Consider the following 12143-nt stretch of genomic DNA (forward strand, 5'->3'; position numbering starts at 1 on the left):
TATCATCTGCAAGTTTGTAGTTACCGTAAGGATTCTTGGCAAGTGTGGCTCCCTCGGAATCCAAAGGTTCACTTTCTCCTTCCTCATTGATGGCCTTGACTCTGAACTGGTATTCGTGTCCTTCCTGGAGCCCTCTAACTTCCATCTCCGGCTCTGAGGTTCGCCCCACAGGCACCCAGCGTCCTGTCGCCACATCCAGCTTCTCAACGGAGTAAGCTGTGATAGGCTTGCCTCCGTCGTCTTCTGGCTTCTCCCACTTGAGTTTGCAGCCGTTAGCTGTCACATCTTGTACCTTCAAAGGTCCCTTCGGTCTTGAAGGAGCCGCTGAAATCAAATACAGTTTGTAATATCTAGATTGTTAATGTACTTGATTGGCCTATTAATTTGCTAAATAATAGGTGTGAAAGTGAAAACTTGTTAATCAAACTAGTTTTTCCTATATCAAACATTTATTGGAAGATACAGATTTGAGACTTAACCTTTCATAAAAGACAGTGAACAATGGAATGTGTTCTAATTAGAGGTCTGTGGTGGACCAAAAAAGCGTATCTACCGTTCTGGCCTAATTACCGTCATCGTTTCGGTACAGCATTTTACTCGGTCATTTTTCGGTTCAGTACAGCCTATGATAATAAATTACTTTCAATTGACTATCATAGTCAAGTATAGTCATATTTGGTTCAGAGCATATAAAAGGTCTATCAGATTTTTTTTACGATTTTCATAATTTATTACTGGGTAATGATGCAATAAAAACCCGTAAGCAGTCCCAAATTCTTTAACTTAATATTTTATAATGACAATAACCAAATTTGAAAACCAAAGAAAGAATGCAAAAAGAAGGCAAAAAAAGATAGGAAAGGCATCATTCATAGAAAACCACTTTATCATGGCTGACTTATCTTAGTAGTAAAATAGGTAAAGCCTCTTAACTGTGTTTCTTTCTTGACACAATCCTGTTAGAAGTAAAAGGTTTTAATAATGTATGGTAGAGTAATTGTTGTTAGGAAACCATGAATGTATGATACTATCCACTTTCATAATAAAGTAATGTCAATGTATTAAAATTTAAAATAATGGTTCAAATACAATTTTGAGAAGAAAAAAGAAAAAATACTGATAGCCCTATACCCCACGGATTGGGATTTCGAACCGAGGACCAAGGTACAAAATATTTTACCGTACCGAACTGTGCCGACCTTACATTTTCTGTATCGCAGACCCCTACTTCTATATGATTACACCTGAGATTAATATGAACCAGCAGAAAATCTGTTAGAAAATTAAAAAAAAAATTATTGTTGGTTGTAGTTGTTCTTAACTTTAGAGAATTAGTAATTCTTCAAAATATATGACTGGTTGGTAAAAACAATTAAATGCCTACTTTTTGTGGAGTTTGATTTTTGTACACAGGATTTTACTGATACCAAATAGAACATTGTGTAGCCAGTTACGAAAAAAACTCGATGTACTTCTTAGCCAACCAGTGTATAAGCATTAATAATGTTCATGTATGACTGAATGATTACTGTAAAATCCATAATACATGTCTAAGGGCTGAATGATTACAGTAAAACCACTAATAGATGTCTTACAGCTAAATGATTACTGCAAAATCCCTAATAGATGTCTTACGGCTGAATGATTACTGCAAAATCCCTAATAGATGTCTTACGGCTGAATGATTACTGCAAAATCCCTAATAGATGTCTTACGGCTTAATTATTACTGTAAAACCACTTACAAAGCACAGTGACTTCAACGTCAGCCTCATCTTTGCCAGAAGCGTTCTCAGCAACTATTCTGTAAAGGCCTGAATTCTTCCTTGTGGCATCATTAATTGTGATCTTCGTGTTGTAAGGCACATTGACGATTTCAATATTGCCTTCAGATTTTACCTGTTAACATTTCAACGATGTTTATATCTTATACAGGGATATTTTATGTATAGCTATGTAGATTTAAATAAATGTTTGTGTTATGTGTTATTTCCTATGATCGATTAAACGATATTAGAGTTATAGCAGAAATAATAGTGTGATGTAGAAATGTTTTAGCTGCAGAAATTGGGATTCTTAATGTGATTTGTTGTGTTACTAGGCTGAGCTTTTAAAGGATTAAACTAGCTACAGTTTGTATTAATTTAGTATTAGTTTTATTGAATATAGCTTGGATGGAAAAGAGAAAAGGAATTACATACAGTAGCTATGGATTGCTAGGATATTTATTTTTGTAACAAATGAACTTTATGATTCTTGTACGGCAAAAAATTAAATTATCTTGTAAGTATGGTGTTGTGATCTGATAAGTACCTAAAATGTCATACAAATCCTTGTTTTTTTTGTTGTATTTTTTGATGAGAATTTTGATAAACTATAACAATATTTTTTATGGATGGTGATATAAATTTTTCATAGTATGAAAATGATAAAAGTAATATAGTTTGCAAGTGTTGTTTAAATATCAAAATACATTTTAATTTTTGAAAAATAAATAGATAAAATGGAAACAGGAAATATTTAGTTCAAATAGTGATATAAGCTCAATATAAATAAATGGAATGTCATTATGTTACTTACTTTTTTCATGAATCGCTACAGAATATTATATACTTACCACATAATTTTAGAGGCAGAAAAATAATTTACTTCTGAAAAGAGCTTTAAGCAGGGATACAAGACAATGGTAAATCAAAAATCAAAATCTTTTTTATCAATAGACTTTAAAAATTGTAAAATCTTGGTAAAAAATATTTATATCAAAAAGAGACAGGAGACAGAAGAACAGCCTATGAAGAAAGGAGAAAGAAGGATGATGTTATTTTAAAAGTGAATGATTTCAAATAACAATAGTTAGTAGTTTTGATTAATGTTGTAAAATCATTATGAAATCAATTTTGATCGACAGAGAAATCAAGTACTTAAAAGCATAATGGTGTGATAAAAAGTAAAAAATATTCAGCTATTGCCATTCAGCAAAGCAAATAAAAGCTTAACCATATATCAGCTACTAAGACTAAGTCTATTTAACTATCTGCCATCTAAAAGCTGCAATACCTGCTAAAATTAAGCAATAAGCTCTACGATCTATAAAAATACTCACTAACCAGTTCAAAATTCAAAAATTGAACATGTAAAATATCTGGAGAAACATCACTTAACACACTAAAACTATTTTGAAAAAATCTGTAAAAAATCATGAGCAACTAACAAAATACGATCTAATATCGCTAATCCTTAAGCGAAAACCATAATCACTTGTTTCCTGAAATTACTCACTTCACGTATCACTTTATCCGTCTGAAAAAGTCAATACATCTTATTTGATATATAGGTCCACAACTTTGAGTCAGTTCTTGGTTGATACCAATTTACATGTAGGCCTATTGATTATTTGTAATGTCATCTATTTTCACTAACAATTACCAAAATTGCAGTGATTAAAAAAAGTTAATTTTTATTACCCTATATTTATTTATTTAAATATATTATTCAAGTTTTGACAATTATAATTTTGCAAAAGCTGCTAAATCCACACAAGATTTATTTGAAACTATACATAAGGTCCTGCATTCAAAGAACAAATTCTGAAAATTCAAACAAGCCCCAAAAATAATTTTGTATCAATTTGTCAAGAATAGCATTGACTTACTAATGAAATACGGTCAAGAGTGCACGCCAATTCAGATTCTGAATCAGATTCAGATTTTTGGCACGTAGTTAATCTGAGTCAGATATTTTATTGGTGGTCACAGTGGAAGCAGGAAATACGCCGCCGGTACTGACATAGTTAGCAAAGAATAATTCAGAACAGAATGAAGAATTCATTTCGGTAAGCAGGTGCCTGAGCGTGGGCTCGGCCAATTCCATTTGAATGCAAGTGCCATTCCTGCCACTTAAAATCTGAATCTGAATCGGCGTGCACTCTGAACGTACCGATACAATGTCTGAGAACCTAATGTAAAGCGGATTCCAAAGAAAAATTCAGTCCCAAAAATTACCATCAAAGTAAATTAAACAATTCTCATTCAAGAAGTATTGTTAAGAAACTAAGTTACCTCGTAGATGGAAGCTATTGCCAGTGACCACTCTAGACTGTTCATACAGCCAATCGGAAGTAGATCCAGATCAGACCAGATCTATTATACAAGTTGAAAACTTTGCACCTTAGCTTTTCAAGGAATATGGAACTGTTCCAAGTTTAGTTCTACTTCAAATAGATGAACTAAACAAAAATACACAAGAGCTTGTGTTCAATATCTTGTATTCCTTTTAAGATTTTTAGAAAGAAATATACATGAAGAATTGTACCTGTTTGTCGACCAAGAACCATGAGATTTCTGGAGGTGGTTCTCCTCGAACGTTTATATCATACTTGACCATTTTGCCAGCTCTTATAACAATGTTCTTGAGGTTTGTGCGGTCAATCCTTGGTTTCACTGTCAACAACAAATACAGATTAATCATCGTCAAACTATAGAAAAAAGGATGACAAAAGTAATGAGGTTGTCCAGAAAGTAAAAACGAATACGCTTCACGCCCAGAAAGAATTGACGATTGTCCCTTCCTTTCTCTTCAGTGTCATCCAAGTCTCGTAGCTGTGGGGAGCGAGCTGGATTAGTGGTTAGAGCGCGGGACTCCGGTACCTGGGGTCCCGGGAATAGTTTTTGGGGTAAAAATTGATTAATCCAATTCAATTTCATGTCATGAGGTACAACAATAAACTAAGGACTACTGTGGGACTTTTATACAACTTTGACGTGACATCCAAAACATAAGCCATGGAATTATGTTGGTTTAAGTCTTTTTCATTCACGACAATACCCGACCTCATGCCCTAGCAAGAACGCAGCGGAAACTTCTACGTCTGAGGTGGACATCCTCCTTACAACCCTGACCTAGCTCCAAGTGATATTTCTGTCCCCATAGTTGAAGGAGTTTTTTTATGGATGGAAAACAGTTTGGAGATTACGATTAACTTAAAAAAAACCAGCGAAATGGCTCAAATTTCTTGCGACTGATGAGTATATTGGAATAGAAAACCTGGTTTAACGTTACAACAAAGAGGATTACGTAGAAATTTAGAATAAAGTACTAATTTGTTTTTATTTAAACATGCTAAAACGTTCTTTACTTTCTGGAAGACCAAACGTAACATACTCACTCATTCACTTGTAGTGTATTAGAATACATTACGTATAAAAAAATACAAATTTAAAAACCTTACTAGGAATTTTGTTTGAATCCCTTTAGGAAAAGTTTTAGATATCAACTTACAAGCTTTGTGTTTGACGAGATGCATCTTGCTAGGGTCGGAAGCTGGTGATGGTCCGGCCTTGTTCACAGCTATGATGCGGAACTGGTATTCTGCTTGTTCCTTCAGGTCAGGTACCTTAGCAGTCAGCTGATCACCAGCCACTTCTGCAGCTGGCTCCCAGTCAGGCTTGTACCTGCACAGGAAGAAGAAGTGATAGACTGTAGAAGTTTGTTAGACCAGGATAAGTTTGCGGTTTTAAAATTATTTTTGGTCTTTGAAATGTTATTTTACATGTAAATTTTCAAAAACTATGCTTTAGATTATTGTGTCCTCTGGTTGTCCTTGGTAATTAAATGTGATTGATTGATTAGTTGATTGTGCAGGGGTGAACAACCCAATGTACAAAAAGCTCATAATGTGGCCAATGTGCCTGCGCCTGTAACATGACGCAGGCACATCATGACCTGTTTGTACATCACGTTGTATGCTTTAAAGTCCATCAAATGTGAGAGTTTTTATTAAATTACAACTTATTATTCCCTTTGAGATTTTCCTGAAAAAAGTGTTTATCCCCACTGAGGTTTTAAGGTTACTTTCCCAAATGAACGATTAAATGATTAATCATAAGTATAACACTATGATTTCCCACAATTCAAACATTTGTTTCTTTCTCTAGTTTCCTAACACCTATTCAAATATTTGTATGCCGATTTCCTATCTTAGGTCATGATAATGGACAACAGAACTGTTTGAAATATATCAATCACTGAATAATGTTGTGAACAGCACACATTTTTTCTTGCAGAAGTTTGCAGAATAATTGCAGCTAGATTCCATCTTTTTAGAACTAGGCCACCATATCTTTAAAAATATTACTTGTTGAAAAACAACAAATTGTCTCCTTTAAGGCATAGTTTTAATAATTTACACCCGATTTAGATACTAAATGTATACCGTAACTTAATTTAGTAAAATACAGTCTATTGACTTCCTGCCTGTCCTTATACAATAATGTTCTATTGTGAAGACGAATATTTTCAAAGATGGATGGACAAGCTAAGCTTACTTGTCTTTCTTTTCAATGATGTATTTCTCGATAGGAGCTCCACCGTCGGAGTCAGGTTTGGTCCACTTGAGCTTCACACTCTCGTGGTCGTAATCCACCACTTGTGGTGTACCAGGCTGGGTCGGCTCATCTACAAATATAAGTTTAACCATGTAACTTCAAGGTTCAAACTTAAACAAATGTTTTATGTATATACATTAGCATGGTTACTAAATCATGAGATGAAAACAGACTTAGAAAAAAGGTGCAAATTTAGTTTATCATTTTTTACATAGTCTGCTTAGTTAAAGTGATCTAATTTCATAACTCTACTACTTAAAAATTTCAGAACAGAAATAATAAAGAATAATATCCGGCTAAATGCAAGAGTGTCAATATTATCATTTGTAAGTGAACTTTTCAAAGTATTAAATAAAAATACAATAACAAAAAGATGTTTATAAATAGAAAATACATTTTTTTCAAAAATTTAAACCTGTGGATGAACAAATCTACATGCTATGTGTACTTGCAATACGAATACAGTTAAAAGTGTTTATAGATTTTTTTAATCGTGTAGATAGAAAGTTTTAGTGAATGTGGCACATCAAATACGTTAATGAACTCAAGATTTCCACTCGCCAATCAGTTGGATACTGAGCGAGTAGAAAGTTTCGCGTGTACTCAACTAGCGTTGTCGACTCAACGAATTCGAACTCGCTGACTTGCAGCTTATACACTCACTCCATGCAGTTAACCCTTGAATTACAAAACGTTGAGTATCTACTCACCGTAAGGATTCTTGGCTACGATCGGTCTCTCAGTTTCCAAGGGTTCAGAGTCTCCTTCATCGTTGATGGCCGTCACCCGGAACTTGTACTCCTGACCAGGGTCCAGTCCAGAGATGAGCATCTCCTCCCTATCTCCAGGGACTTTGCCCACTCGGATCCACTTGCCCGTGGCCAAGTCCATCTTCTCTACCTCGTACTCCTTCACTGGAGTGCCACCATCGTCAGCAGGTTTCTTCCAGTTGAGTTTGCATCCATTCTTGGTAACGTTAGACACCTCGAGAGGGCCTTCGGGTCTGCTCGGCTTTGCTGTTTAGGGATTAGATATTAATTAATACATTTCAAATTGGACTGAATATTTCGCAAATAATTCTCATAAAATTATTTGAGGAATTTTCGTTTGATAAACTGATATAAGCTTCGTCCTTAAATACTAAAAAGTATTGATTCTCGTTAAAAAACGAAACTGGATACATTTCTAGTTGATCATATAATATTGTTGACATCAATATCTTTTGGGTATTATGTGAAAATAAATGTTTACTTTCTATGTTCTAAATAGGGAACAAATATTTTTGAAAAGTCATGTAACTTTTATGTTTCTTTTCAATAGAGAATAGAGATGGGTTTGTGAGACATGAAAAATATGATTATTTTTGTTCAATAAACTAAATGACAAATGTTGTCAAGCACAAAAAGAAAAAGAATAATTCTGGGCTAAATCACTCATCGCATCAGGTTCGTACAGACTTCTTATACACACTTTTTTCTTAACCCTTGTAACCTCTCAATAAACCTCTAATGAAAATTCCATTTCCATTTCAATGTTTCACTAACTCATGATTATTATTTTAATACAGGGAGAAATATTTAATTTATAATTAATTAGGATAAAGGCAAAATTGGAATGTATAGAAGACAATATTATTGCTTTTGAGAGTCAAAAAATTAAACTCAAAGTGATTAAAAATTGCCCTTTTTAATCTTTTCCAAAAAAAGTCATCTTAAACCATAATTATTTAGTACTAAAACCACACTTTGAATTACTCACAAAGAACTGTAAGCTCGAGACTTTCTTGATCCTTCCCGTTGGCGTTCTCCGCAAGAAGCGTGTACTTTCCGGTGTCTCGTCGTGTCGCGCTGACGATGGTGAAGTTTGTCTGGTAGTCAACATTCTCTATCTTGATCCTATCTGTGGTGACCAGCGCAATTCCATCCCTCCACGTCCAGGTAAGGGCTGGGGGAGGCTCGCCAGTGACGTCAACAGTCCACTTGTACGTACGACCTGCCTTGATGGTTACGCTCTTCATTCCATCACGGTCGATACGTGGTTTCACTGTTGACAAGTGGTACAAATTGACTTGAGTAGTGTTATATCTTAAAATGTTGTAACTGGAAAACTAAAGGGTTTTTGAATTTAATTCAGATTCGTGAAGAGTTTCTACTGGGTCGGGTATGTGATATGTTTCTGTAATAGTGTTTAAAGAAGAGGATACATTCGAGAGTAATGCAACAATTTTAGTTTCAATGGTGTGTCTTGTTTACACTTTTGTTACCTAACATGCAGTGATCTAAAGAAAGTGCAACGTGTTGTTACAGTAGGTCACATGGACAAGTGCCTGGAGAGAAAGGATAGTGGAGGTAGTTGGTTGGAGAGAAAGGATAGTGGAGGTAGTTGGTTGGAGAGAAAGGATAGTGGAGGTAGTTGGTTGGAGAGAAAGGATAGTGGAGGTAGTTGGTTTTGAAGCTGTGTCTGACTTTTCAATCCTAGAGAGAGGTCCTCAATGGGACGGTAAAGTTGTTATATAATCATGATAAAGTAGTTGGTCGTGTTTCTACAAGTCAGAAATCAACTAAAAATTCTATTAGGCCATCTAGTTTGTGTAGCTTATACCAGAGACTGCTGAATTTAGTTGAATAATTTTAATCATTAGAGGCAAGTTGAGGATGTGGAGAGGAGTTTTAAACGGTAGTTGAAGATATACTAAGACCTATTGATTAAAACTATCTCTGACGATTGTTTTTAGTTTGGTTACCTACTTGAAAACTCTTAGAAAATTCAGTTTCAACTCTACCCCTTAATCCCATACCTACCACATAAGTTAAACAGCCTATAGTATCAAAAGTCATTACTGTTATGTATCATTCATTATCTGGAATTAGTTACTTTTTGCTCTACCACTGAAGAAGTCATAAGAAGTACCCCAATTAACTCACTACCTTGTACAGTAAGAAATTTACAATACATATCAACTTAAATTTTCAATTTTTTGGGTCTGTTCCCGATTGAATTTATTTGTTTTGATTATTATAAGACTAAGAGTGATAGCAACTATATCCTCTGTTCTAGAGCTATGTTTACTATAGTTACTCACAGTTTCTATGTTTGCAGACGTGGTTGTCTGTAGGATCGCTGGGTTCACTAGCACCAGCTTTGTTGACGGCTCTCACACGGAACTGATAAATCATCTTCTCCTTCAACCCTTCGACCTTGCACTCTGGGTTTGCGTCTTCCGTCTTCGCCACTTCCTCCCAGTCCAAGGAGAACTTGTCCTTCTGCTCAATGACGTAGTGCAGTATGGGTCTGCCACCGTCACTTTCGGGCTTCTTCCACTTGAGAGTAACACTTTTGTTGTCGTAGTCAATAATTTCTGGTTTTCCAGGACGACCGGGCTCATCTAAGAAAATGTTAATTATTAGACTTGAAATTTTAATTTTGTTTATTAAGAAATGCTATCTGTATAGTACTGTGGAAACAGGAATCCTCGGTCAGTGTGCTCATAATAAATGATCATGGCTAAAGAAACTACTACCAAAAAAGCTGCAGAGATCATTAAATTCTTTTGTACCACCCTGAAATTCCAATTTAACTTCAAACAACTTCCCAAAGTACATGTCTTAGTGATATGTTTAAGAATGAGTGGTTTATATTTTTGTTTACTCAACCGTGAAAAACTTTCAAATATTTTGAACTATGAATTTAATAATTAGCCTACATCAAGTTCAAGAGTTAATCTTGATTAAGATGTAAAATTCAGAATTCATAGTGGTAGGAAAGAGAATTTTTAAATGTCAGTGTGTAAGGTAAGTACGAGGTAAGTAAGAGCACCTGTGATAGCATACAGTAGAACTTTTATAACAAACCCCTCATGGGGATTATTAAATAAGACTTGTTGTAAAGTAGTGATGGGGCGGTACTTCACGTCAAATGTCGGTTCCGCCGGTTCTTGGCAAAAGAACCGGAACCGAGAATCAATGGTGAAATTTTGGTACTGAAACACGTCGCCGGTAATGCCAGAAAATTACCGATATTGCCATGATCGTGCAAGACGACGATGACGTCTACTTGACCGCAGGAGTCAATAATGATGTCTACACGGCTGCAGGAGATGTTCATGATCTTGCCACGATTGCAGACGACGACAAAGACGTTTCTGTGACCTCGGGAGATGTTAATGATTTTGCCATATCGCGCTGACTATGATGACGTTTACATGGCCTTTTTACAAATAAGTTTTATTTTCGCAATTCTCTAAGTAAGGCCAACCTATACAAATGCAAAATACTTACAAAAAAAAAATTGAAATATGAATATATTGTTTGTAGAAAATTAAGAAGCCTATCCCAAAAATTTAAAAAAGGTACCGATGGTACCGGAACCGAGAACCGATTTTACCTAGGAACTGGTACTGGAACCGACTTTTAAAAAGTGGTACCGACCCATCACTATTATAAAGCGTGTCTTGTTATCAAGTGTCTTGTTATCGAGGTTCCACTGAATTACAGTTTTTGTTTGTCTATGATGATATCTTACTCTTATTGCAGTAGTAGCCTTGTCTAGGCTTTTGCCACTTACCGTATGGATTCTTTGCGACGATCGCCTGATCAGTCTCGAGAGGTTCAGATTCTCCCTCTTTGTTCACAGCCTTCACTCGGAACTTGTACTTCTTCTTGGGTGTCAATCCTTCGACCTTGAATGTACCTGGGCTCTGGGGTCCAGCCTAAATAACACAATCAGGTTAATCGATAAATCTTTCAGTAATATGTCAATAGGATAAAACCTTGACGATAAAAAACAACAACCAAAGTGTTCTTGAGTAGTTTGTTTATCTCTACAGTTTTTATCGAAATAAAAAAAAATTGCGTTCACTTTTAGGATGAAAAGTAATATTCATTATGTTTAAGTATATTAAATTAACAATACTAAAATTTTAATTAAAGAATACACAAAATCAAAGCAATTAAAATATTAAAACGTAAATTTAAAAAATCACTTTCATTAACATTACCCGGGAAGACATTACTTTTACCCTTGAACATGGCAAAATCGTGACCATCTCTAATATTTGTGTATTTTTTTATCATGTAATTTTTGCAAATGCTTTCTGAATTCCCAATAATCTTGCAGAAACTACTACAAATAGAACAAGATTTTGGAGGAAAAAGCCCTTGGCTTAGAAATATATTAAGGAAGAAGGAATGGATGGTATGTTATAAACTTGCCTAAGAAAAGAGTTGAAAGCACACAAAAAAAGTTCACAGTACAATATACTCGATATTTCGTCTCTGCAAGGGCCTTCTTCTTTCCTCTTGGAAAATATCAAGTTTATTGAGTTATGAACTTTTTTTGTGTTCTTTCAACTACCTAGAACTCTTTTCTTAAGTATGTTAGTTGTGTATCCATTCCTTCTTCATTTATAAATAGACAAAAAAATCTGTAACTCAAACTGCTCGATTAATGGATGGCTTGGAAACACAGCCGGACTATAGAGATTTAACAGTACTACAAATTAGTGTACATACCTCTCCAGCAGGCACCCATCTGCCAGTGTCCATATCCATCTTCTCCAGAACATAGCCGGTGATCTCAGAACCACCGTTATCCTCTGGTTTGTTCCATTGGACAGTGATGTGGTTAGCTCGGACCTCTACTGCCTCTAGTGGTCCCAGAGGCTTTGATGGTTTGTCTGCAACAACATAAAGTATCTACAGATTGTACAAATAAAAGGTTTCATTGGAGATGATTGATGTACTTGAAAGGAAAGAAAATTGTT

The 12143-nt window shown here is 35.1% G+C and overlaps 1 protein-coding gene across 50 annotated transcripts in view; it reads right to left on the bottom strand.

Annotated features, from left to right (window-relative positions):
• Window positions 1–12143, bottom strand: part of LOC128998717 (twitchin) — a 236502-nt gene that overhangs the window by 106438 nt on the left and 117921 nt on the right. For 49 of the 50 annotated variants that reach the window (XM_054425023.1, XM_054425021.1, XM_054424991.1 and 46 more), the window contains 11 exons: window positions 11893–12056; window positions 10946–11090; window positions 9465–9767; window positions 8141–8425; window positions 7093–7398; window positions 6323–6452; window positions 5277–5449; window positions 4311–4438; window positions 3279–3299; window positions 1745–1898; window positions 25–324 (listed from right to left, as the gene is read on the bottom strand). In XM_054425023.1, the coding sequence (XP_054280998.1) occupies window positions 25–324; window positions 1745–1898; window positions 3279–3299; window positions 4311–4438; window positions 5277–5449; window positions 6323–6452; window positions 7093–7398; window positions 8141–8425; window positions 9465–9767; window positions 10946–11090; window positions 11893–12056 (2109 nt within the window). The remainder of the gene's footprint in view (window positions 1–24; window positions 325–1744; window positions 1899–3278; window positions 3300–4310; window positions 4439–5276; window positions 5450–6322; window positions 6453–7092; window positions 7399–8140; window positions 8426–9464; window positions 9768–10945; window positions 11091–11892; window positions 12057–12143) is intronic. The other variant, XM_054424982.1, reaches the window with a different exon arrangement.

The sequence above is a fragment of the Macrosteles quadrilineatus genome, unplaced genomic scaffold (genome assembly GCF_028750875.1).
Source record: "Macrosteles quadrilineatus isolate MER2022 unplaced genomic scaffold, UCM_ALF_1.0 Scaffold_7__1_contigs__length_78375512, whole genome shotgun sequence".
NCBI classification, from domain to species: domain Eukaryota; kingdom Metazoa; phylum Arthropoda; class Insecta; order Hemiptera; family Cicadellidae; genus Macrosteles; species Macrosteles quadrilineatus.